General features: G+C 48.0%; 1 protein-coding gene across 3 annotated transcripts in view; it reads left to right on the top strand.

The window, feature by feature from the left end:
- GPATCH1 (G-patch domain containing 1) overlaps nucleotides 1-27,844 on the top strand; it is an 87,319-nt gene that overhangs the window by 19,702 nt on the left and 39,773 nt on the right. For 2 of the 3 annotated variants that reach the window (XM_063945993.1, XM_063945992.1), the window contains exons 5-8: nucleotides 11,000-11,097; nucleotides 25,463-25,521; nucleotides 26,271-26,513; nucleotides 26,686-26,833. In XM_063945993.1, the coding sequence (XP_063802063.1) occupies nucleotides 11,000-11,097; nucleotides 25,463-25,521; nucleotides 26,271-26,513; nucleotides 26,686-26,833 (548 nt within the window). Of the gene's footprint in view, nucleotides 1-279; nucleotides 376-10,999; nucleotides 11,098-25,462; nucleotides 25,522-26,270; nucleotides 26,514-26,685; nucleotides 26,834-27,844 lie in introns of those variants that run through there. The other variant, XM_063945994.1, reaches the window with a different exon arrangement.

Genomic DNA, 27,844 nt, shown 5'->3' with positions numbered 1-27,844 from the left:
ACCAGTGCAATAATATAGTAAAGTGGTATAAGACAATACTTGGATACATAACATATGGACTGCCTTATTATACGGGACAAACGTAGTGATCTAGTTCCCTATATGTTGGTAATGTTACGCGGTAGAAAAAAGAATATTGCACCTAATACTAATCAAAGAAAGATCATAAATCATCCCTACATCCTATATGTGATGAATATTTCCAGTTTTTATCATGCGGATTGCTTTTTAAATGTTCGTACTTTGTTGTGTTGTCAGGTTGCTAGGCAACTGAGAATATGTGAGACCGCGACTCGGCGCCGCCTGGTGACGTCGGGAACCAGTGACGTCAATCATGAGCGCACGGACCCGGCTGCACCGAGCGGCGTGGAACAGGTGAGGTAACTTATGCAATCTGTGTACATGTTAGATAGGGTATAAATGTTTGTATTCATGTATGTTACTTGGTGTATGATTGTCCCTGACGACGGGCGCGAGCCCGAAACGTAGGATTAAAGGACATTATTTGAAACTTTAAAGTCTGGAGAGTGCCGCCCATCCTTCTTGCCTACTATATATATATATATATATATATATATATATATATATATATATTATCCCTGAGTGTGTGGGGGTGTCGGTACGTGTGTGTCGGCATGTCTGAAGCGGAAGGCTCATCTAAGGAGGAGGTGGAGCAGATGATTGTGGTGTCTCCGTCGGCGACGCCGACACCTGATTGGTTGGATATGTGGAATGTTTTAAATGCAAATGTGTCTTTATTACATAAGAGAATGGACAAAGCAGAGTCCAGGGAAAAAACAGGGAGTCAATCCATGGCTTTGGCTGTATCACAGGGCCCTTCAGGGTCTCAGAAACGTCCCCTGTCCCAAGTAGCAGACACTGATACCGACACGGATTCTGACTCCATTGTCGACTACGATGATGTGAGGTTACACCCAAGGGTGGCCAAAAGTATTCATTATATGATTATTGCAATAAAAGATGTTTTGCATATCACAGAGGATCCCTCAGTCCCTGATACGAGGGTATGCATGTTTAAGGAAAAGAAACCTGAGGTAACCTTTCCCCCATCTCATGAGCTGAACGTGTTTGAAAAAGCTTGGGAAACTCCAGACAAGAAACTGCAGATTCCCAAGAGAATTATTATGGCGTATCCTTTCCCCTCAAAGGACAGGATACGGTGGGAATCTTCGCCCAGGGTGGACAAGGCTTTGACACGCTTGTCCAAAAAGGTGGCGCTACCGTCTCCAGACACTGCGGCCCTAAGGGATCCTGCGGATCGCAGACAGGAAACTGCCTTAAAATCAATTTATGCACATACGGGTGCCTTGCTCAGACCGGCAATAGCGTTGGCTTGGGTATGTAGCGCAGTAGCAGCATGGGCAGATAACTTGTCAGCTGACATTGATACCCTAGATAGGGATAGCATTTTATTGACCTTGGGTCACATTAAAGACGCAGCCTTATACATGAGAGACGCTGCTGGAGACGTTGGCCTGTTAGGTTCAAGAGCCAATGCCATGGCAATTTCTGCTAGGCGAGCCCTGTGGACCCGCCTTTGGACGGGTGATGCCGACTCAAAGAGACATATGGAAGATTTGCCTTACAAGGGTGAGGTTTTATTTGGGGAGGGTCTCGCGGACCTGGTTTCCACAGCTACCGCGGGTAAATCTACTTTCTCTGACGTCCTAGTGGATGCTGGGAACTCCGTAAGGACCATGGGGAATAGCGGCTCCGCAGGAGTCTGGGCACAACTAAAAGAAAGCTTTTAGACTACCTGGTGTGCACTGGCTCCTCCCACTATGACCCTCCTCCAAGCCTCAGTTAGATTTTTGTGCCCGGCCGAGCTGGATGCACACTAGAGGCTCTCCTGAGCTCTTAGAAAGAAAGTATAATTTAGGTTTTTTATTTTACAGTGAGACCTGCTGGCAACAGGCTCACTGCAACGAGGGACTAAGGGGAGAAGAAGCGAACCTACCTGCTTGCAGCTAGCTTGGGCTTCTTAGGCTACTGGACACCATTAGCTCCAGAGGGATCGACCGCATGGAACTGGCCTTGGTGTTCGGTCCCGGAGCCGCGCCGCCGTCCCCCTTACAGAGCCAGAAGCAAGAAGAAGTCCGGAAAATCGGCGGCATGATGACTTCTGTCTTCACCAAGGTAGCGCACAGCACTGCAGCTGTGCGCCATTGCTCCTCATACACACTTCACACTCCGGTCACTGAGGGTGCAGGGCGCTGGGGGGGGGGGCGCCCTGAGCAGCAATAAAAACACCTTGGCTGGCAAAACAATCACAATATATAGCACCAGAGGCTATATATGTGATAATTACCCCTGCCAGAATCCTTAAAAAAGCGGGAGAAAAGTCTGCGAAAAAGGGGCGGAGCTATCTCTCTCAGCACACTGGCGCCATTTCTCCCTCACAGTTCCGCTGGAAGGAAGCTCCCTGGCTCTCCCCTGCAGTCTACACTACGGAAAAGGGTAAAAAAGAGAGGGGGGGGGGCACTAAATTCAGGCGCAGTAAATATTATAGCAGCTATAGGGGGCATAATTCAGTTAGTCCCTGCATTTTATAGCGCTCTGGTGTGTGCTGGCATACTCTCTCTCTGTCTCCCCAAAGGGCTTCTGTGGGGTCCTGTCCTCTATTAGAGCATTCCCGGTGTGTGTGCGGTGTGTCGGTACGGCTGTGTCGACATGTTTGATGAGGAAAATTATGTGGAGGCGGAGCAGATGCCCATAGAAGTGATGTCACCCCCTGCGGGGCAGACACCTGAGTGGATGGTTTTATGGAAGGAATTACGTGCAAGTGTCGACTCCTTACACACAAAATTTGACGACATGCCAAATGCGGGACAACCGGCTTCTCAGCTCGTGCCTGCCCAGGTGTCTCAAAGGCCATCAGGGGCTTTAAAACGCCCGCTACCTCAGATGTCGACACGGATACTGATACCAGTGTCGACGACGATGAGTCAAATCTAATGTCCACTAGGGCCATTCGTTGCATGATTGAGGCAATGAAGGAGGTATTACACATTTCGGATATAAACCCTGGTACCACTAAAAAGGGTATTATGTTTGGGGAGAAAAACTACCCGTAGTTTTTCCCCCATCTGAAGAATTAAATGAAGTGTGTGAAGAAGCGTGGGCTTTCCCCGATAAAAGATTGGTAATCCCTAAAAAATTACTAATGGCGTTCCCTTTCCCGCCAGAGGATAGGGCACGTTGGGAAACACCTCCTAGGGTGGATAAAGCGCTCACACGTTTGTCTAAAAAGGTGGCACTTCCGTCTCCGGATACGGCCGCCCTAAAGGAGCCTGCGGATAGAAAGCAGGAGGCGATCCTGAAGTCTGTATATACACACTCAGGCATTATACTTAGACCAGCTATTGCATCAGCATGGATGTGCAGTGCTGCCGCTGCATGGTCAGATTCCCTGTCAGAAAATATTGACACCCTAGACAGGGACACTGTTCTCCTAACCATAGAGCATATAAAAGACTCAGTCTTGTACATGAGAGATGCACAGAGGGAGATCTGCCGGCTGGCATCTAAAATAAGTGCATTGTCCATTTCTGCTAGGAGAGGCTTATGGACTCGGCAGTGGACAGGGGATGCAGATTCCAAAAGGCACATGGAAGTTTTGCCTTATAAGGGTGAGGAGTTATTCGGGGATGGTCTCTCAGACCTAGTTTCCACAGCGACAGCTGGGAAATCAGCATTTTTACCCCAGGTTCCCTCACAGCCTAAAAAAGCGCCGTTTTATCAAGTACAGTCCTTTCGGACCCAGAGAAACAGGCGAGGAAAAGGCGGGTCCTTTCTGTCCAGAGGCAGAGGTAGGGGAAAAAGGCTGCAACAAACAGCAGGTTCCCAGGAGCAAAAGTCCTCCCCCGCTTCTTCCAAGTCCACCGCATGACGGTGGGGCTCCACAGGCGGAGCCAGGTACGGTGGGGGGCCGCCTCAAAAATTTCAGCCATCAGTGGGCCTGCTCACAGGTGGATCCCTGGATCTTGCAAGTAGTATCTCAGGGGTACAAACTGGAATTCGAGGCGTCTCCCCCCCGCCGTTTCCTCAAATCTGCCTTGCCAACGACTCCCTCAGGCAGGGAGGCTGTGCTGGAGGCAATTCACAAGCTGTATTCCCAGCAGGTGATAGTCGAGGTGCCCCTACTTCAACAAGGACGGGGTTACTATTCCACACTGTTTGTGGTACCGAAACCGGACGGTTCGGTGAGACCCATTTTAAATTTGAAATCCTTGAACACATACATAAAAAAAGTTCAAGTTCAAGATGGAATCGCTCAGGGCGGTTATTGCAAGCCTGGACGAGGGGGATTACATGGTATCCCTGGACATCAATGATGCTTACCTGCATGTCCCCATTTATCATCCTCACCAGGAGTACCTCAGATTTGCGGTACAAAATTGCCATTACCAATTCCAGACGCTGCCGTTTGGACTGTCCACGGCACCGAGGGTGTTTACCAAGGTAATGGCGGAAATGATGATACTCCTTCGAAAAAAGGGAGTTTTAATTATCCCGTACTTGGACGATCTCCTAATAAAGGCGAGATCCAGGGAGCAGTTGTTGGTAGGAGTAGCACTATCTCATGAGGTGCTACACCAGCACGGTTGGATTCTGAATATTCCAAAGTCACAGCTGGTTCCGACGACACGTCTACTGTTCCTGGGAATGATTTTGGACACAGTCCAGAAAAAAGTGTTTCTCCCGGAGGAGAAAGCCAAGGAGCTGTCATCTCTAGTCAGAGACCTCCTGAAACCAAAACAGGTGTCGGTGCATCACTGCACGCGAGTCCTGGGAAAGATGGTGGCTTCTTACGAAGCAATTCCTTTCGGCAGGTTCCATGCCAGAATCTTTCAGTGGGACCTGTTGGACCAATGGTCCGGATCGCATCTTCAGATGCATCGGCTAATAACCCTGTCTCCAAGAACCAGGGTGTCTCTGCTGTGGTGGCTGCAGAGTGCTCATCTTCTAGAGGGCCGCAGATTCGGCATACAGGACTGGGTCCTGGTGACCACGGATGCCAGCCTTCGAGGCTGGGGGGCAGTCACTCAGGGAAGAAACTTCCAAGGACTATGGTCGAGTCAGGAGACTTCCTTGCACATAAATATTCTAGAACTAAGGGCCATTTACAATGCCCTAAGTCAGGCAAAACCCCTGCTTCAAAACCAGCCGGTACTGATCCAGTCAGACAACATCACGGCGGTCGCCCATGTAAACCGACAGGGCGGCACAAGAAGCAGGACGGCAATGGCAGAAGCCACAAGGATTCTCCGATGGGCGGAAAATCACGTGCTAGCACTGTCAGCAGTGTTCATTCCGGGAGTGGACAACTGGGAAGCAGACTTCCTCAGCAGGCACGACCTCCACCCGGGAGAGTGGGGACTTCATCCAGAAGTCTTCACACTGATTGTAAATCGTTGGGAACGGCCACAGGTGGACATGATGGCGTCCCGCCTAAACAAAAAACTGGAGAGATATTGCGCCAGGTCAAGGGACCCTCAGGCGATAGCGGTGGACGCTCTAGTGACACCGTGGGTGTACCAGTCAGTTTGTGTTCCCTCCTCTGCCTCTCATACCAAAGGTACTGAGAATAATAAGAAAACGAGGAGTAAGGACAATACTCGTGGTTCCGGATTGGCCAAGAAGAGCTTGGTACCCGGAACTTCAAGAGATGATCTCAGAGGACCCATGGCCTCTGCCGCTCAGACAGGACCTGCTTCAGCAGGGGCCCTGTCTGTTCCAAGACTTACCGCGGCTGCGTTTGACGGCATGGCGGTTGAACGCCGGATCCTAAAGGAAAAGGGCATTCCGGAGGATGTCATTCCTACGCTGATTAAAGCCAGGAAAGATGTAACGGTTAAACATTATCACCGCATATGGCGGAAATATGTTGCTTGGTGTGAGGCCAATAAGGCCCCAACAGAGGAATTTCAGCTGGGTCGATTTCTGCACTTTCTACAGGCAGGAGTGACTATGGGCCTAAAATTAGGCTCCATTAAGGTACAGATATCGGCTCTGTCGATTTTTTTTCCAAAAAGAACTAGCTTCACTACCTGAAGTTCAGACATTTGTAAAAGGAGTGCTGCATATTCAGCCCCCCTTTGTGTCTCCAGTGGCACCCTGGGATCTCAACGTGGTGTTGAATTTCCTAAAATCACATTGGTTTGAGCCACTAAAGACCGTGGATCTAAAATATCTCACGTGGAAAGTGGTCATGTTATTGGCCTTGGCTTCGGCTAGGCGTGTATCAGAATTGGCGGCTTTGTCATTTAAAAGTCCTTATCTGATTTTCCATATGGATAGGGCAGAATTGAGGACTCGTCCCCAGTTTCTCCCTAAGGTGGTATCTGCTTTTCACTTGAACCAACCTATTGTAGTGCCTGCGGCTACTAGCGACTTGGAGGATTCCAAGTTACTGGACGTAGTCAGGGCCTTGAAAATTTATGTTTCCAGGACGGCTGGAGTCAGGAAAACTGACTCGCTATTTATCCTGTATGCACCCAACAAACTGGGTGCTCCTGCTTCTAAGCAGACTATTGCTCGCTGGATTTGTAGCACAATTCAGCTGGCGCATTCTGCGGCTGGACTGCCGCATCCTAAATCAGTAAAAGCCCATTCTACAAGTAAGGTGGGCTCATCTTGGGCGGCTGCCCGAGGGGTCTCGGCTTTACAACTTTGCCGAGCTGCTACTTGGTCAGGGGCAAACACGTTTGCAAAATTCTACAAATTTGATACCTTGGCTGAGGAGGACCTTGAGTTCTCTCATTCGGTGCTGCAGAGTCATCCGCACTCTCCCGCCCGTTTGGGAGCTTTGGTATAATCCCCATGGTCCTTACGGAGTTCCCAGCATCCACTAGGACGTCAGAGAAAATAAGAATTTACTCACCGGTAATTCTATTTCTCGTAGTCCGTAGTGGATGCTGGGCGCCCATCCCAAGTGCGGATTGTCTGCAATACTTGTACATAGTTGTTGTTCACAAAAGGGTTATTGTTATGAGCCATCTGTTGAGAGGCTCAGTTAAATTTCATACTGTTAACTGGATATGGTATCACGAGTTATACGGTGTGATTGGTGTGGCTGGTATGAGTCTTACCCGGGATTCAAAATCCTTCCTTATTGTGTCAGCTCTTCCGGGCACAGTATCCTAACTGAGGCTTGGAGGAGGGTCTTAGTGGGAGGAGCCAGTGCACACCAGGTAGTCTAAAAGCTTTCTTTTAGTTGTGCCCAGACTCCTGCGGAGCCGCTATTCCCCATGGTCCTTACGGAGTTCCCAGCATCCACTACGGACTACGAGAAATAGAATTACCGGTGAGTAAATTTCTTATTTTTTTACCTTATGTTCCCCCACAGCAAAAGAAAACGCCTCAATATCAGATGCAGTCCTTTCGGTCGCATAAGTCCAGAAGAGGTCGGGGCTCTTCCTTCCTCGCCAGAGGTAAAGGTAGAGGGAAAGAATGCCTGCTACGGCTAGTTCCCAGGAGCAGAAGTCCTCCCCGGCTTCTTCTAAATCCACCGCATGACGCTAAGGCTCCACTGAGGGAGTCCGCGCCGGTGGGGGCACGTCTTCGACTCTTCAGCCAGGTCTGGGTTCAGTCAGACGTGGATCCTTGGGCGATGGAAATTGTATCCCAAGGCTACAAACTGGAATTCGAAGAGGTGCCTCCTCGCCGATTTTTCAAATCGGCTTTACCAGCTTCTCCACCAGAGAGGGAAATAGTTTTAGCTGCAATTCAAAAGCTGTGTCAACAGCAAGTGATTATCAAGGTTCCCCTAGTCCAACAGGGGAAGGGGTACTATTCAACCCTGTTTGTGGTCCCGATACCGGATGGTTCGGTCAGACCAATTCTGAATCTAAAATCCCTAAACCTGTACTTGAAAAAGTTCAAATTCAAGATGGAATCGCTCCGGGCAGTTATCTCCAGCCTGGAAGGGGGGGATTTTATGGTGTCACTAGACATAAAGGATGCATACCTTCATGTCCCCATATATCCCGCTCATCAGGCGTACCTGAGATTCGCTGTACAGGACTGTCATTTACAGTTTCAGACGTTGCCGTTTGGGCTTTCCACAGCACCGAGGATTTTCACCAAGGTAATTGCGGAAATGATGGTGCTCCTGCGCATGCAGGGAGTCACAATTATCCCGTACTTGGACGATCTCCTGATAAAAGCGAGATCGAGAGATCAATTGCTGAAAAGCGTGTCGCTCTCCCTGAGAGTGCTGCAGCAGCATGGCTAGATTCTAATCTACCAAAGTCACAGTTGGTTCCGACGACTCGGCTATCTTTCTTAGGCATGATTCTGGACACGGAACAGAAGAGGATTTTACTCCCGATGGAAAAAGCCCAGGAACTCCAGAACATGGTCAGAGACCTGCTAAAACCAAAAAGAGTGTCAGTCCATCAATGCACTCGAGTACTGGGAAAAATGGTGGCGACCTACGAGGCCATCCCCTTCGGCAGGTGCCATACGAGGATGTTTCAGTGTGACCTTCTGGACAAGTGGTCGGGGTCCCATCTACAAATACATCGGAAAATAAGCCTGTCCCCCAGGGCCAGGGTGTCTCTCCTGTGGTGGCTGCAGAGTGCTCACCTTCTCGAGGGTCGCAGGTTCGGCATTCAAGACTGGGTTCTGGTGACCACGGACGCGAGCCTCCGAGGATGGGGAGCAGTCACACAAGGAAGAAATTTTCAGGGACTGTGGTCAAGCCAAGAGGCTTGTCTACACATCAATGTGCTGGAATTGAGGGCCATATACAACGGCCTATGACAGGCGGAGAATCTTCTTCGCGACCTACCGGTTCTGATTCAATCAGACAACGTCACAGCTGTGGCTCATGTAAACCGCCAAGGCGGGACAAGGAGCAGAGTAGCAATGGCGGAAGCCTCCAGGATTCTTCGCTGGGCGGAAAATCACGTAAGCGCTCTGTCAGCAGTCTTCATTCCGGGAGTGGACAACTGGGAAGCAGACTTCCTCAGCAGACACGATCTCCATCCAGGAGAGTGGGGACTTCATCAAGAAGTTTTTACAGAGATAACAAGTCATTGGGGACATCCTCAAATAGACATGATGGCGTCACGCCTCAACAAAAAGCTTTGGAGGTATTGTGCCAGGTCAAGGGACCCTCAGGCAGTAGCGGTGGACGCCCTGCTGACACCATGGGTGTTTCAGTCGGTCTATGTGTTCCCTCCTCTTCTGCTCATCTCAAAAATATTGAGAATCATAAGACGAAAAAGAGTGCAGACAATACTCATTGTTCCAGATTGGCCTCGAAGGGCCTGGTATTCAGATCTTCAGGAAATGCTCACAGAAGATCCGTGGCCTCTTCCTCTCAGGGAAGACATGTTCCAGCAGGGGCCCTGCGTGTTCCAAGACTTACCGCGGTTACGTTTGACGGCATGGAGGTTAAACACCAAATCCTAGCTGGGAAAGGTATTCCGGAGGAAGTCATCCCTACTCTGATAAAGGCTAGGAAGGAGGTGACGGCGAAACATTATCTTCGTATCTGGAGGAAGTATGTATCTTGGTGTTAAGCCAAGAATGCTCCTACGGAAGATTTCCATCTGGGCCGTTTTCTCCACTTTCTACAGACAGGATTGGATATGGGCCTAAAGTTAGGCTCCATTAAGGTACAGATTTCGGCCCTATCAATCTTCTTTCAGAAGGAATTGGCTTCTCTCCCAGAAGTCAAGACTTTTGTAAAGGGAGTGCTGCATATCCAGCCTCCTTTTGTGCCCCCAGTGGCACCATGGGACCTTAACGTGTTGTTACAGTTCCTAAAATCTCACTGGTTTGAACCTCTTCAAACAGTTGAATTAAAATTTCTCACTTGGAAGGTGGTCATGTTGTTGGCCTTGGCATCTGCAAGGCGGGTGTCCGAATTTGGCGGCTTTGTCTCACAAAAGCCCCTATCTGATTTTCCATGTGGATAGAGCAGAATTGAGGACTCGTCCTCAATTTCTGCCTAAGGTAGTTTCATCGTTTCATATGAACCAACCTTTTGTGGTGCCTGTGGCTACAGGGGACTTGGAGGATTCCAAGTCTCTGGATGTAGTCAGGGCCTTAAAAATTTATGTAATCAGGACGGCTCGGGTTAGGAAAACAGAGGCACTGTTTGTCCTGTATGCAGCCAACAAGGTTGGCGCCCCTGCTTCTAAGCAGACTATTGCCTGCTGGATCTGTAACACGATTCAGCAGGCTCATTCTACGGCTGGATTGCTGGTATCAAATTCGGTAAAGGCCCATTCCACTAGGAAGGTGGGCTCTTCTTGGGCGGCTGCTTACTACTTTGCCGAGCAGCTACTTGGTCGGGTTCAAACACTTTTGCTAAATTCTACAAGTTTGATGCCTTGGCTGAGGAGGACCTCGTGTTTGCTCAATCGGTGCTGCAGAGTCATCCGCACTCTCCCGCCCGGTCTGGAGCTTTGGTATAATCCCCATGGTCCTTACGGAGTCCCCAGCATCCTCTAGGACGTAGGAGAAAATAAGATTTTAAACCTACCGGTAAATCTTTTTTTCCTAGTCCGTAGAGGATGCTGGGCGCCCTTCCCAGTGCGGACTAAATTCTGCAAGGCTTGTATATAGTTATTGCTTACATAAGGGTTATGTTACAGTTTTGATCAGTCTCTGACTGATGCTGTTTTGTTCATACTGTTGACTGGTTCGTATCTTCCAAGTTGTACGTTGTGGATGGTGTGGGCTGGTATGTATCTTGCCCTTAGATTACAAAAATCCTTTCCTCGTACTGTCTGTCTCCTCTGGGCATAGTTTCTCTAACTGAGGTCTGGAGGAGGGGCATAGAGGGAGGAGCCAGTGCACACCCATCTAAAGTCTTTGGAGTGCCCATGTCTCCTGCGGAGCCCGTCTATACCCCATGGTCCTTACGGAGTCCCTAGCATCCTTTATGGACTAGGAGAAAAAGATTTACCGGTAGGTTTAAAATCTTATTTTTAATAAACTGTTTTCCTCTAATTTTCCACAGGATCACCATCGGGGTGCAGTTATTGCGGCAGATGGGCTGGAAGGAGGGGCAAGGAGTGGGTCCTAGGACAAAGAGGGCTGCGCGGAAACAGAAGTCTGGTAGGTGGAAATGTGTTGTACAATAAGCCTGAAATTAAAAGGAGTGATGACTGTAGCGGGTGTGCCGGGAGACTGTAGCGGGTGTGCCGGGAGACTGTAGCGGGTGTGCCGGGAGACTGTAGCGGGTGTGCCGGGAGACTCTAGGCGTTGTGACCGTAGGGGGTGTGACGGGAGACTGTATGGGGTGTGACGGGAGACTCTAGGGGTTGTGACTGTAGGGGGTGTGACGGGAGACTGTAGGGGGTGTGACGGATTATTTAAGGAGGTGAGGTAGAAACTGAAGATTCCCCTGTGCGGTATAGTTGTATTCAGTTCCAGCACTTATCATATATCATCCAAATCTCATACAACTGAATAACGTTGGACCGGGATTGATGGAAAACCAGGTAAAATGATGATTTGTTTTCAGATTGGGTTTGTTCAGCTGGTCCAACACAACACTAACAACCACAGTGATGCAGGTTTCTCTAGCATCCATAAGGGATATTGGGGGAATCTAGTACGATGGGGTATAGACGGGGTCCAAAGGAGCCGGTTCACTTTAAATTTCTTCACTGGGTGTGCTGGCTCCTCCCCTCTATGCCCCTCCCACAGCCAGTTTAGAAAACCGTGCCCTCAGGAGAGGATGCACACTCTGCAGCTCCAGAGACTTTTCTTCAGTTTCTTTTAAATTTTTATTTTCAGTACGCTGTTTGGGCAACAGTATACCTGCACCGTGGGAGTTGGTAGGGAGGGGGCAGTCACCGACCTTGCGAGGTGTCGGAGCCGCTTCCCCGCTGCAGGACCACCGTCCTGAGAGGTTGTTGTACAGCGGGACACTGCGCCTTAGCGGTCACAATCGCTGCACGCCGCACACCCCTAACATTGTCTGAAGGTGACGACAGTTGTGAGTACAAACCGGGGGCCCCGCTAGGGGGGTCCCCCGGTTATTGGTGCGGCAAAAACGCAGGGGCGGCGTACGGGGCCCTCCTGGAGGGGACCTGCTATAACCCCCCTGTGTACACTGGCAAGCGGTTGTGAAAACAGGTATTTATTTTATGTTTTACACCAAAAGGAGACATTTGCCAGTATAAATAAGTGTATAGCTCCGGCGCCATTGCAGGGGGCGGAGCTGCCTCAGAGCGGGACCAGCGGCTTCTTGGCGCCTTACTCTGCTTCCAGTAGCAGCAGGCACACAGCTCCTCCAACACTCCAGGTACATTTATGGGTGTTAGAAAGGGGTAGAGCAGCTATTATACTGGTAAATAGAGTCCTGATAAGGACAAAACACCGGTGTTCCACTGAGTCACAGTATAAAGTTACAGCCTGCAGTCTCCCTGAGTCTGCTAGGCTTGGTGTGCTGCTCATTTCTCTGGGTCTCCTACTCGCATACCAAGGGCAGGCTTGCTTGTACAGTGTCTGTGTGAGAGCTTGTCTCCTGTGAATATGGTAAACACCATTTATGCACATGCAGATTCTCCCCCCTTCTCATGAACAATGTTACAAGTCCTCACAGGCTTGTGAGGAGGCGGGGGGGAGGAGGTGCAGCAGCCATCCTGGTTAAACCCCCTGGATGGTGGACATGTTCTCTCAGCCCTCTGCAAATAGTCATAAGACACAGCGACTGCAGCAGGCTGTAGCGGACCTGGCTGCAAGAGGCAGAGGGCAGAGCCTTCTCCCTAGCTCTGGTCCACATACACGTGGGCTGCCTGCTTACTCTCAGTAACAGATGAAGAGGGACAGAAGGGGGGGGGAGCTGGACCCTATTATTGAGGATTCATCTCCTGCACAAGGACTTGAGCCCCTCATTATTACTATCAGGGATGTGATAAAACTCCCAGTAGAAGACGATGCAGTAAAGCAGTCATCTTTCTCCTCACAGAAAAAAGGTTAGCGTCACTTTCCCTAATTCTAAGGAATTAGACGATATGTTTAAAGTTGACCTGGAAAAATCCTGATAAAAAATTCCAGGTGGCCAGATGCTACTTAACACTTTCCCAATTTCTCCTGAAGGCATGAAAAACTGGGAAGATCCCCCGGCTGTTGACGTCTCTGGCTCACGCCTGTCTAAAGAGGTGGTGTTACCGGTCCCTGGCTCCCCTGGGCATAGAAAGCTAGAAGACTACACTGAAGTCTATTCCACAGCAGCTGGTATATCACAAAGACTTGTGACAGCGGGTTGCTGGTTGACACGTGTCATTCACACTTGGGCGGGCCATTTCAAGAGTGCCTCGCGTGGGATATGTCTCTGATGAGTATGGTCACTCTGATCACACACATTCAGGATACTGCACTCGTCCTGCGTGTGACTCTATTAAAGAGATGGGCGCTATTAATGTGAGTACTACTGCCATGGCAGTGTCGGGTATGGCTGCGCCAGAGGATAGCGGACGCAGATTCCAAGCGTAGTGTGGGGTTTCTCCCTTTGTCAGGGGAGTGGTTGTTCGGGGTTGAGTTGGTTTCATGGATTTCCAAAGCTACTACGTGGAATTCTACGTTCCTCCCCTCTGGGGCCCCACCGGCTAGGCGCTCCTACTCGGACCGCTGTGTTTCGATCTTGAACCAGAGGCACCTCAAACGCTGCACGAGGCACCAGAGGTAAGGCAAAAAAGCCAGCAGCTGCAGGTTCCCAGGAACTCAGCACCAGTTCAGCTTCCACTAAGGCCTCAGCATGACTGTGCCCGTCCACCCCGAGGGGATGTTGTGGTGGGAGCTCGGCTGCGTCACTTCAGCCACATCTGGGAAAGTTCCTGCCAGGATACCTGGGTACAGGTCCTCATTTCTCAGGGCTACAATCTGGAGTTTGACGATGCTCCTTCCCACCGATTTTTCAAATCAAGTTTAACAGCTTTGGAGGATACGCGTGTTATGCTGCAACAGGCCATCCTAAGATTGGTCCAGTTCCAATTCAGTGTTCCAGTGCCACTGCAACAACAGGGAAAGGGTTATTACTCCAACCTGTTAGTGGTACCGAAACCGGGTTGTTCGGTAAGACCCATTTTGAATCTGGAATCCTTGAACCCTTACTAAAGGTTTTCGGGTTCAAGATGGAATCCTTGCGAGCAGTGATTGCGGTTCTGGAATAACAGGAGTTCATGGTCTCCATGGGTATCAGGGACGCCTATCTCCAAAGCCTGACTTGGCCTCCTCATCAGGCTTACCTGAGGTTTGCCCTGCTGAACGATCACTACCAGTTCCATGCGCTACTCTTCAGCCTGTCCACAGCTCAGAGGGTGTTTTCACGAAGGTGATGCGGGAGATGATGTTCCAAATGTGGGTCCAGGGGGTCAATATTGTCCCTTACCTGGACGATCTGCTGATAAAAGTAAGATCCAGGGAGCTTTTATTGCTGCATATAGACCGCACTATCCAACTTCTGTCACACCATGGGTAGATCCTCAATTTACAGAAGTCCCATCTGGAGCCAACTCAGCGGCTTCTGTTCCTGGGAATGTTGCTGGATACTGTGGCCCAGAAAGTGTTCCTCCCAGAAGACAGAGCGAGAACACTTCAGGAGATGGTCCGCATGGTGCTCCGACCTGCTCGAGTGTCCATCCATCTTTGCATAAGATTGTTGGGGAAGAAGGTTGCCTCGTACGAGGCGATCCAGTATGGAAGGTTCCATTCCAGAACATTTTGATTGGATCTCCTGAGCAAGTGGTCCAGATCACATTTTCAGATGCACCGGATAATACGGCTGTCACCTCAGGCCAGGATTTCCTTCCTGTGGTGGCTGCAGTCCTCCAACCTACTGGAAGGCTGAAGTTTCGGGATTCAGGATTGGATCCTCCTCATGACTGATGCGAGTTTGAGAGGATGGGGAGCTGTCACCCAGGTGGCTCAGTTCCAGGGCAGGTGGTCAGCCCACGAAGCCCTCCTTCCGATCAACATTCTGGAACTTCGGGTGATCTACAATGCTCTGATTCAGGCCTCTCCTCTGCTCATGGATCACGCTATCGAAGTACAGTCGGACAACGCCACGGCAGTAGCTTACATAAATCGACCAGGAGGAACAAAAACAGGGCCTACATGCAAGAGGTGTCAAAGATACTCCTCTGGGAAGAAAGAAATGCAAGAGCACTGTCCGCAATCTTCATTCCGGGAGTATCTTCATACTGGGAAGCGGACTTCCTGAGTTGTCACAATCTCCACCCGGGAGAGTGGGAGCTTCACCATCAGGGGTTTCAGCAGATCATCGACCGGTGGGGCTGCCCACAAATAGACATGATGGCTTCTCGACTCAACAAGAAGCTTCCTTGGTATTGCTCACGAACCAGGGACCATGAGGGGAGGGCAGTGAATGCACTACCTGTTTCCTCCGATTCCATTGCTCCCAAGGGGTGCTCAAGCGAATCAGGAATCAAGGAGTCCAGGCAATTCTGATTGCCCAGATTGGCCTCGGAGGAAATGGTACGCGGATCTTCTGAGACATGTCCGTCGGAGACCCTTGGCCTCTGCCACTGAGAAGAGATCTTCTTCAACAAGGTCCGTTCGTCTACCCGGACTTACGGCGACTTCATTTGACAGGATGGAGGTTGAGTGGAACATCCTAGCTCACAAGGGCCTTTCCAAAAAGATCATTGCTACCATGGTTCACGCCAGGAAACCTGTGACGTCAAAACACTATCATCATATCTGGTGAAGCTATGTCTCTTGGTGCGAGGAACGCACGTGTCCGCCTGCGGAGTTCCACTTGGGACGTTTCCTCCGTTTCCTGTAGCCTGGTGTGGATAAGGGCTTACGTCTGGGTTCCATTAAGGTCCAGATTTCAGCTCTCTCAATTTTCTTCCAGAAGAAATTGGTAGTATTGCTAGAAGTTCAGACCTTCTTGCAAGGGGTGCGTCACATTCAACCTCCTTTTGTGCCGCCCACGTCACCCTGGGATTTGAATGTAGTGTTGGACTTTCTACAGTCCTCCTGGTTTGAACCTCTGATGACGGTAGAAGACCAGTACATCCGTGGAAGACGGTGGTATTCTTGGCCCTGGCTTCTGCTAGACGTGTCTCAGAATTGGAGGGGCCTTATCGTGTAAAAGCCCTTACTTGGTCTTTTATGAGGACAGAGCGGAGCTCAGGACTAGGCAGCAGTTCCTGACGAATGTCGTCTCTGCGTTCCACTTTGCGTATGTGAGGATGGGCCATTCCTTTTATATCACTGAAACGGAATCCTTCCTGCTGACCATGTTCACTTAGAGAACTCACAGGGACTTTGCATGCAATACCGGTGTTATAACAGTGGTTGGTAGATGTGATCCCATTATCCCTTATCACCCAGACAGAGACGTACATCAGCCTGTATAATGTTACTCCCAGTTACAGTAATCAGTGCTAGTAAAAGTAAGATAGTACTTGATAAATGTCTGTAGATGAAGGGGTTAATTTGTAAACATGTACAGCATGTAGATTGTAGACTTTAAGGAGGGTACTTGACAGCCGATTATTAATATAAGGGGAGCGTCTGGTAAATACGTGGAGACATAGCAGGGTGTCGGGAAATACTGTAGAAGCTCCTTTGTGCATAGTGAAACCCATTGTACCACTACGTGTGACGGATCTCGCAGCTGCTTGTAAAGCCAAATCTCATTCTTCCGTTTACGTTCACAAGAGGCACTGACCAATTGGGCTCTGTGTCTTATATTATAACACTAACTAAACAAAAAAATCAGTGTTTAGCGGCGTTTAATGGTCTATGCTATCATACAGAATGCTACTTACCTGCTGTCTGGCATTGCACCCGATCGGTCGGCTTCGCCATTACCTGTATCGGTTAAACCGTCCTTTCTGTGATCTCGCTGACACTTTGCTATATTACACATTTAGTAGTCTGGTCAGTGCCCCTCCCATGTGAAAGACGCTTCCTGTATTCTGGTATCATACAGTATTCTGGGGCTACCGGGATCTTGTTGCAGTATAGAGGCAGTAAATGGCATGCCTGTATATCATATGTATATCCTATGTACATGTGTCAGGGGTGGCGTTCCTGTGACCATGTGATCACTCGGCTTAATGATGTCACATGACGTTTCCCAGCCACTCACTGAGCATGCTCCTGCCAGAACACGAACTGTTCATACTACAAAGTTATGTAACCATGGGGGTAATTCAGATCTGATCGCTAGCAGGCGATTTTTGCAGCCGTGCGATCAGATAGTCGCCACCTACAGGGGAGTGTATTTTAGCTGTGCAAGTGTGCGATCGCATGTGTAGCAGAGCTGTACAAACTGATCTTGTTCAGTCTCTGCGCAGCCCAGGACTTACTCAGCCGCTGCGATCACATCAGCCTGCCCGGGGCCGGAATTGACGTCAGACGCACGCCCTGCAAACGCCTGGACACGCCTGCGTTTTTTCAGACACTCCCTGAAAACGGTCAGTTGCCACCCACAAACGCCTTCTTCCTGTCACTCTCCTTGCGAACACCCATGCGATCGGATTCTTCGCACAAACCCTGAACAGCGATCCCCGTTTCTGCGGTCCGTCGCGCCTGCGTATTGCGGTACATGTGCAGTTCAGGCCTGTGCGAAAAATCAGTCTAGCGATCGGGTCTGAATTACCCCCCCATATGTCTAGTTATATTATGGGAAACAGGAGTGTGAATATGTTCCCTGTAAGTGTGAGATGCGTTCTATTGGGATGTAGAATATGTTCCCTGCAAGTGTGAGATGCGTTCTATTGGGATGTAGAATATGTTCCCTGCAAGTGTGAGATGCGTTCTATTGGGATGTAGAATATGTTCCCTGCAAGTGTGAGATGCGTTCTATTGGGATGAAGAATATGTTCCCTGCAAGTGTGAGATGCGTTCTATTGGGATGTAGAATATGTTCCCTGCAAGTGTGAGATGCGTTCTATTGGGATGTAGAATATGTTCCCTGCAAGTGTGAGATGCGTTCTATTGGGATGTAGAATATGTTCCCTGCAAGTGTGAGATGCGTTCTATTGGGATGTAGAATATGTTCCCTGCAAGTGTGAGATGCGTTCTATTGGGATGTAGAATATGTTCCCTGCAAGTGTGAGATGCGTTCTATTGGGATGTAGAATATGTTCCCTGCAAGTGTGAGATGCGTTCTATTGGGATGTAGAATATGTTCCCTGCAAGTGTGAGATGCGTTCTATTGGGATGTAGAATATGTTCCCTGCAAGTGTGAGATGCGTTCTATTGGGATGTAGAATATGTTCCCTGCAAGTGTGAGATGCGTTCTATTGGGATGTAGAATATGTTCCCTGCAAGTGTGAGATGCGTTCTATTGGGATGTAGAATATGTTCCCTGCAAGTGTGAGATGCGTTCTATTGGGATGTAGAATATGTTCCCTGCAAGTGTGAGATGCGTTCTATTGGGATGTAGAATATGTTCCCTGCAAGTGTGAGATGCGTTCTATTGGGATGTAGAATATGTTCCCTGCAAGTGTGAGATGCGTTCTATTGGGATGCAGAATATGTTCCCTGCAAGTGTGAGATGCGTTCTATTGGGATGCAGAATATGTTCCCTGCAAGTGTGAGATGCGTTCTATTGGGATGCAGAATATGTTCCCTGCAAGTGTGAGATGCGTTCTATTGGGATGCAGAATATGTTCCCTGCAAGTGTGAGATGCGTTCTATTGGGATGCAGAATATGTTCCCTGCAAGTGTGAGATGCGTTCTATTGGGATGCAGAATATGTTCCCTGCAAGTGTGAGATGCGTTCTATTGGGATGTAGAATATGTTCCCTGCAAGTGTGAGATGCGTTCTATTGGGATGTAGAATATGTTCCCTGCAAGTGTGAGATGCGTTCTATTGGGATGTAGAATATGTTCCCTGCAAGTGTGAGATGCGTTCTATTGGGATGTAGAATATGTTCCCTGCAAGTGTGAGATGCGTTCTATTGGGATGTAGAATATGTTCCCTGCAAGTGTGAGATGCGTTCTATTGGGATGTAGAATATGTTCCCTGCAAGTGTGAGATGCGTTCTATTGGGATGTAGAATATGTTCCCTGCAAGTGTGAGATGCGTTCTATTGGGATGTAGAATATGTTCCCTGCAAGTGTGAGATGCGTTCTATTGGGATGTAGAATATGTTCCCTGCAAGTGTGAGATGCGTTCTATTGGGATGAAGAATATGTTCCCTGCAAGTGTGAGATGCGTTCTATTGGGATGTAGAATATGTTCCCTGCAAGTGTGAGATGCGTTCTATTGGGATGTAGAATATGTTCCCTGCAAGTGTGAGATGCGTTCTATTGGGATGTAGAATATGTTCCCTGCAAGTGTGAGATGCGTTCTATTGGGATGTAGAATATGTTCCCTGCAAGTGTGAGATGCGTTCTATTGGGATGTAGAATATGTTCCCTGCAAGTGTGAGATGCGTTCTATTGGGATGTAGAATATGTTCCCTGCAAGTGTGAGATGCGTTCTATTGGGATGTAGAATATGTTCCCTGCAAGTGTGAGATGCGTTCTATTGGGATGTAGAATATGTTCCCTGCAAGTGTGAGATGCGTTCTATTGGGATGTAGAATATGTTCCCTGCAAGTGTGAGATGCGTTCTATTGGGATGTAGAATATGTTCCCTGCAAGTGTGAGATGCGTTCTATTGGGATGTAGAATATGTTCCCTGCAAGTGTGAGATGCGTTCTATTGGGATGTAGAATATGTTCCCTGCAAGTGTGAGATGCGTTCTATTGGGATGTAGAATATGTTCCCTGCAAGTGTGAGATGCGTTCTATTGGGATGTAGAATATGTTCCCTGTAAGTGTGAGATGCGTTCTATTGGGATGAAGAATATGTTCCCTGCAAGTGTGAGATGCGTTCTATTGGGATGAAGAATATGTTCCCTGCAAGTGTGAGATGCGTTCTATTGGGATGAAGAATATGTTCCCTGCAAGTGTGAGATGCGTTCTATTGGGATGTAGAATATGTTCCCTGCAAGTGTGAGATGCGTTCTATTGGGATGTAGAATATGTTCCCTGCAAGTGTGAGATGCGTTCTATTGGGATGTAGAATATGTTCCCTGCAAGTGTGAGATGCGTTCTATTGGGATGTAGAATATGTTCCCTGCAAGTGTGAGATGCGTTCTATTGGGATGTAGAATATGTTCCCTGCAAGTGTGAGATGCGTTCTATTGGGATGTAGAATATGTTCCCTGCAAGTGTGAGATGCGTTCTATTGGGATGTAGAATATGTTCCCTGCAAGTGTGAGATGCGTTCTATTGGGATGTAGAATATGTTCCCTGCAAGTGTGAGATGCGTTCTATTGGGATGCAGAATATGTTCCCTGCAAGTGTGAGATGCGTTCTATTGGGATGCAGAATATGTTCCCTGCAAGTGTGAGATGCGTTCTATTGGGATGCAGAATATGTTCCCTGCAAGTGTGAGATGCGTTCTATTGGGATGCAGAATATGTTCCCTGCAAGTGTGAGATGCGTTCTATTGGGATGTAGAATATGTTCCCTGCAAGTGTGAGATGCGTTCTATTGGGATGTAGAATATGTTCCCTGCAAGTGTGAGATGCGTTCTATTGGGATGTAGAATATGTTCCCTGCAAGTGTGAGATGCGTTCTATTGGGATGCAGAATATGTTCCCTGCAAGTGTGAGATGCGTTCTATTGGGATGCAGAATATGTTCCCTGCAAGTGTGAGATGCGTTCTATTGGGATGCAGAATATGTTCCCTGCAAGTGTGAGATGCGTTCTATTGGGATGCAGAATATGTTCCCTGCAAGTGTGAGATGCGTTCTATTGGGATGTAGAATATGTTCCCTGCAAGTGTGAGATGCGTTCTATTGGGATGTAGAATATGTTCCCTGCAAGTGTGAGATGCGTTCTATTGGGATGTAGAATATGTTCCCTGCAAGTGTGAGATGCGTTCTATTGGGATGTAGAATATGTTCCCTGCAAGTGTGAGATGCGTTCTATTGGGATGTAGAATATGTTCCCTGCAAGTGTGAGATGCGTTCTATTGGGATGTAGAATATGTTCCCTGCAAGTGTGAGATGCGTTCTATTGGGATGTAGAATATGTTCCCTGCAAGTGTGAGATGCGTTCTATTGGGATGTAGAATATGTTCCCTGCAAGTGTGAGATGCGTTCTATTGGGATGTAGAATATGTTCCCTGCAAGTGTGAGATGCGTTCTATTGGGATGTAGAATATGTTCCCTGCAAGTGTGAGATGCGTTCTATTGGGATGCAGAATATGTTCCCTGCAAGTGTGAGATGCGTTCTATTGGGATGCAGAATATGTTCCCTGCAAGTGTGAGATGCGTTCTATTGGGATGCAGAATATGTTCCCTGCAAGTGTGAGATGCGTTCTATTGGGATGCAGAATATGTTCCCTGCAAGTGTGAGATGCGTTCTATTGGGATGCAGAATATGTTCCCTGCAAGTGTGAGATGCGTTCTATTGGGATGCAGAATATGTTCCCTGCAAGTGTGAGATGCGTTCTATTGGGATGTAGAATATGTTCCCTGCAAGTGTGAGATGCGTTCTATTGGGATGTAGAATATGTTCCCTGCAAGTGTGAGATGCGTTCTATTGGGATGTAGAATATGTTCCCTGCAAGTGTGAGATGCGTTCTATTGGGATGTAGAATATGTTCCCTGCAAGTGTGAGATGCGTTCTATTGGGATGTAGAATATGTTCCCTGCAAGTGTGAGATGCGTTCTATTGGGATGTAGAATATGTTCCCTGCAAGTGTGAGATGCGTTCTATTGGGATGTAGAATATGTTCCCTGCAAGTGTGAGATGCGTTCTATTGGGATGTAGAATATGTTCCCTGCAAGTGTGAGATGCGTTCTATTGGGATGTAGAATATGTTCCCTGCAAGTGTGAGATGCGTTCTATTGGGATGTAGAATATGTTCCCTGCAAGTGTGAGATGCGTTCTATTGGGATGTAGAATATGTTCCCTGCAAGTGTGAGATGCGTTCTATTGGGATGTAGAATATGTTCCCTGCAAGTGTGAGATGCGTTCTATTGGGATGTAGAATATGTTCCCTGCAAGTGTGAGATGCGTTCTATTGGGATGTAGAATATGTTCCCTGCAAGTGTGAGATGCGTTCTATTGGGATGTAGAATATGTTCCCTGCAAGTGTGAGATGCGTTCTATTGGGATGTAGAATATGTTCCCTGCAAGTGTGAGATGCGTTCTATTGGGATGTAGAATATGTTCCCTGCAAGTGTGAGATGCGTTCTATTGGGATGTAGAATATGTTCCCTGCAAGTGTGAGATGCGTTCTATTGGGATGTAGAATATGTTCCCTGCAAGTGTGAGATGCGTTCTATTGGGATGTAGAATATGTTCCCTGCAAGTGTGAGATGCGTTCTATTGGGATGTAGAATATGTTCCCTGCAAGTGTGAGATGCGTTCTATTGGGATGTAGAATATGTTCCCTGCAAGTGTGAGATGCGTTCTATTGGGATGTAGAATATGTTCCCTGCAAGTGTGAGATGCGTTCTATTGGGATGTAGAATATGTTCCCTGCAAGTGTGAGATGCGTTCTATTGGGATGTAGAATATGTTCCCTGCAAGTGTGAGATGCGTTCTATTGGGATGTAGAATATGTTCCCTGCAAGTGTGAGATGCGTTCTATTGGGATGTAGAATATGTTCCCTGCAAGTGTGAGATGCGTTCTATTGGGATGTAGAATATGTTCCCTGCAAGTGTGAGATGCGTTCTATTGGGATGTAGAATATGTTCCCTGCAAGTGTGAGATGCGTTCTATTGGGATGTAGAATATGTTCCCTGCAAGTGTGAGATGCGTTCTATTGGGATGTAGAATATGTTCCCTGCAAGTGTGAGATGCGTTCTATTGGGATGTAGAATATGTTCCCTGCAAGTGTGAGATGCGTTCTATTGGGATGAAGAATATGTTCCCTGCAAGTGTGAGATGCGTTCTATTGGGATGTAGAATATGTTCCCTGCAAGTGTGAGATGCGTTCTATTGGGATGAAGAATATGTTCCCTGCAAGTGTGAGATGCGTTCTATTGGGATGAAGAATATGTTCCCTGCAAGTGTGAGATGCGTTCTATTGGGATGTAGAATATGTTCCCTGCAAGTGTGAGATGCGTTCTATTGGGATGAAGAATATGTTCCCTGCAAGTGTGAGATGCGTTCTATTGGGATGAAGAATATGTTCCCTGCAAGTGTGAGATGCGTTCTATTGGGATGTAGAATATGTTCCCTGCAAGTGTGAGATGCGTTCTATTGGGATGTAGAATATGTTCCCTGCAAGTGTGAGATGCGTTCTATTGGGATGTAGAATATGTTCCCTGCAAGTGTGAGATGCGTTCTATTGGGATGTAGAATATGTTCCCTGCAAGTGTGAGATGCGTTCTATTGGGATGTAGAATATGTTCCCTGCAAGTGTGAGATGCGTTCTATTGGGATGTAGAATATGTTCCCTGCAAGTGTGAGATGCGTTCTATTGGGATGTAGAATATGTTCCCTGCAAGTGTGAGATGCGTTCTATTGGGATGTAGAATATGTTCCCTGCAAGTGTGAGATGCGTTCTATTGGGATGTAGAATATGTTCCCTGCAAGTGTGAGATGCGTTCTATTGGGATGTAGAATATGTTCCCTGCAAGTGTGAGATGCGTTCTATTGGGATGTAGAATATGTTCCCTGCAAGTGTGAGATGCGTTCTATTGGGATGTAGAATATGTTCCCTGCAAGTGTGAGATGCGTTCTATTGGGATGTAGAATATGTTCCCTGCAAGTGTGAGATGCGTTCTATTGGGATGTAGAATATGTTCCCTGCAAGTGTGAGATGCGTTCTATTGGGATGTAGAATATGTTCCCTGCAAGTGTGAGATGCGTTCTATTGGGATGTAGAATATGTTCCCTGCAAGTGTGAGATGCGTTCTATTGGGATGTAGAATATGTTCCCTGCAAGTGTGAGATGCGTTCTATTGGGATGTAGAATATGTTCCCTGCAAGTGTGAGATGCGTTCTATTGGGATGTAGAATATGTTCCCTGCAAGTGTGAGATGCGTTCTATTGGGATGTAGAATATGTTCCCTGCAAGTGTGAGATGCGTTCTATTGGGATGAAGAATATGTTCCCTGCAAGTGTGAGATGCGTTCTATTGGGATGAAGAATATGTTCCCTGCAAGTGTGAGATGCGTTCTATTGGGATGTAGAATATGTTCCCTGCAAGTGTGAGATGCGTTCTATTGGGATGTAGAATATGTTCCCTGCAAGTGTGAGATGCGTTCTATTGGGATGTAGTCTCTATCCCGGCCGGCAGTCCCACTTGTGGATGTCCACGACACCAATAGAGTTAGAATAGAACCTGAGTCCGCAGAGTGGTGAGCGCATCGTGCCTGCAAGAGGTTTCGTTGCGCTCAGCCCACTGCCGGCATTCTGGTGAATGGGATTACGGCGTCAGTATGCTGACCGCTACGTTCCCATACCCAAACCATTCTAGTGACTTGGAGTGAAACTGGTAACGTAGATAGACAGGAATTCCTGGGCTCGGTCATGCTGTGAACACTCCGCCATCTGCAGCTGCTGCACTGACACTATTCATCTACAGCAAGCAGCCCATCCTAAGAGAAAGTACCTGGCTATAACACCTATCCTATACAATAAAAGGCTAACACGGCTCCTCACCTCCTGTGGGGGGAATTCAAGTGTTTTGCTAGATGGCGCTCTGCGGAGCAATTCAAGTGCTCCGTTCAGCCGCAGGTGCTGATATTACGTTTATGATGTTCCATCATGTTGACAGGCTGGGTACTAGTGATTAATAATCTCTGTTTAATCTAAGTAAGTAATTCCAGGTGACTTGCTGTCCGTCATACATGTATTTGTGTATCGCATGAAACGGCCAAATGGAACCAGTTTATCCGGATGGCCGCAAACTCTCCAGCAGTTACTGTTGCGGCATTACATTTACTCTGTTTATATATAATATTTGCTATTTCTAGTGTATTACAGATAGTGGGTTAAAGGTTACTTGTATTTCCATGCTGAATTCTGGACGTTCCAAGGCTGAGATATTATTTTCTGTAACCAGCTATTTTACTCTGTGACTGGTTATCTCTGAAAGCCATACATACAAATATGTACATTTGTGTGGGTTTAAATTATATATACAGGGTGATTCAAAAGTCGCAGTACACCCTTATGTTTCACAAACTGTGCAGGAAATGGGAAAACTGAATACTCCAGTAAGGTACGGGTGAGGTGGGCGATCTTTTAGGGTGTGTACCGAACATGGGCGCCATCTTCGATCTAAGTCCGTTTTCCTGTTTCCAGCACAGTTTTTGGAAGAAAAGGGTGTACTGCGACTTTTGAATCACCCTGTATAATATATGTGTGTTTATGTAATAAATAAATAAATATATATATATATATATATATATATATATTGTAATATCTGATGTAAAGCTCGTCTCTGTTCTTTCTCCTGGTCTCTGGGAAGGTGGCGGTATGAAGATGTACGGCTGTGCGCAGCTCCCTGCCGGCTCGGAGGAATCGGAGGTAGGTGTAACAAGGTTCCGGTACATTAGTTGGATCAGTGGATAAGGGCCGGTTGCTGCGTGTTCCAGGGGGTCAGGCTTTATCTTTGCTCAGATACTTGATCACTGTAGTTGCACGTAAGTCTACTCTGTGGATGGATCTCACGAGTTTTAGCAACTGCACGTGTGTGGAAGCCTGCATACACACCTATGAGTAACTATGGGCAATTCAGAGTCTTACGCATTCTCCCCTTGTGGCCTATTGGGAGGCAGCTGAGCGATAGCTTGTAGGATAAGTGTTCCGTGGATGTGTGCTATAGTCGGGGCGAGCGCATGCAGAGAGCTGTCTAATTTCAGTCGTATCCCCTTGCACTAAGGATAGGGTCAGTGACATCTGTCTTTGATGACGACAGGTGGACGGGGGCAGCGCAGAATACAGACGATTATCTTCCATTATGTCCGAGCAGCAGTGCAGCTGCAGTGGGTGCTTTCTGAACCAGGCCCTGGCCATCTGCTGTAGCTTCCTATCTCAAAGTCCTCTTCTCATACCCACTGATATTATATTGTACACGTAGGTGAAGACCTCATTCTGTCCACTCTGTGTTCTTTTATTGATTAGGGGCGAGGCCGCCCACCCACCCTCCAAAGAATTCAGATATCAATGGATTGTTGGGAATCGGGACAAGTTCCCGTCATTCTGCCAGTCCTTAAGTAGAGGCTAGGGGGAAAAAAAAGTTACAGACAACATTCTGCACGTGTCTTTTATCCTAGGATGAAGAAGAGGAGTATATGCCGGAGAACGTAACGTTTGCGCCCAAAGATGTGATTCCCGTAGACTTCTCCGTGAAGGACAATGTGCATGGTCTTGGTTACCGGGGGCTGGATCCTCATCGGGCATTGTTTGGCAATACGGCCTCCCATATTAATCTGTTCGGTGATGCCTCTGACAGGACAAGCAATATACTTGGTGATGTACGGCACAGCAAAGGGAGGAAGGTCGGGATCTCCGGCCAAGTGAGTGTTGTTACTGATATAAAGGACCTTATACAGTACTGCTAGTGCGCTCGCAGGTAACCTGCGCCTGTGTAGTAATACTCGTGTCCGCTGCATGCACCGCTGGTTCTCCTCCTGTACTAGGAAGCTGCATGTTCCGATGAGAGCTGAGCGCGTTGTGTTTCCTCTGCAGGCGTTTGGTGTGGGAGCCATGGAGGATGACGATGATGATATATACGGCACAGACTCTTTGTCTAAGTACGATACCGTCCTGCGAGAGGAGGAGAGCGGAGACGGACTGTTTGGATGGACGGCACCAAAAGAATATAAAAACAAGAAAGGTGATTAATGAGGAAATGTTGTAGGTGAAGATCAGGCTGCTTATGCTCTCTACATAACTAATGGCGCCTCTGACGACGCAGAAAGTCGGCAAGAATAACTGATTCTTCAATCCTGCCCCCAAATAAACTTCTGTGATATTTATTCTCCTTCCTTATCACAATTGCAGCAGCGCTACGGTCCCCCATAGTTCCCAATATAAATATTAATTACAAAAACAGGCTACAACAGTGTGGCCGTGTGAAAAGTACCCGTTGCCTACAGAGGGGGCAGCCATTCACAGGATCTCGGGGGTCTGATTCAGCGATTGACGTAACGTCTGTGTTGTACGCTGTGGACAATTGTGTGACGGTTGCAGTGAGAATTTTTATGCAAATGTGTGTTAGGCAGGGGAGCATTTGTCAGAGGTAACGGGGGAATGGCCACTCAAATGCAGGCATATCGTGACCGTTTCGGGGGCGTGACACAGCGATCCTGTACGCAGTTACAGTGGCTCCGATGTCTTATTTCTGGCGGCCATGCTGCATGACCATAGAGTTACACCAATGTGCGTCTGCTGTCTTCATACACAAGCGGCGGATGTGAGACCCCTCAGTGGTGGGCGTCTCAATACAAATCCCAGCAGCTGCATCATTTGCATATTGACACACAGCCGCTGCGTACTGAATTGCGGCGGCGTTTGTGTACATCTCCGGACAGGCTCTCGAGCATCCAGCACGTGGTTCCTTTAGAATTGTATAGGCTACGTTCTCAGTAACAGAATAGTGACGCTGTCTTGGTATAATTGTATAATTTAGGAGCGCATCATAAATTCCATTTATGTAATACCAGAAATGAACCATTATTTCTCTAACGTCCTAGTGGATGCTGGGAACTCCGAAAGGACCATGGGGAATAGCGGCTCCGCAGGAGACTGGGCACAACTAAAGAAAGCTTTAGGTCACCTGGTGTGCACTGGCTCCTCCCACTATGACCCTCCTCCAAGCCTCAGTTAGATCTTTGTGCCCGGCCGA

Source organism: Pseudophryne corroboree, chromosome 11, assembly GCF_028390025.1.
Source record: "Pseudophryne corroboree isolate aPseCor3 chromosome 11, aPseCor3.hap2, whole genome shotgun sequence".
Taxonomy (NCBI): Eukaryota; Metazoa; Chordata; class Amphibia; order Anura; family Myobatrachidae; genus Pseudophryne; species Pseudophryne corroboree.
Note: the sequence above shows the minus strand (reverse complement) of the source record. Positions and strands in the feature narration are given on the sequence as shown.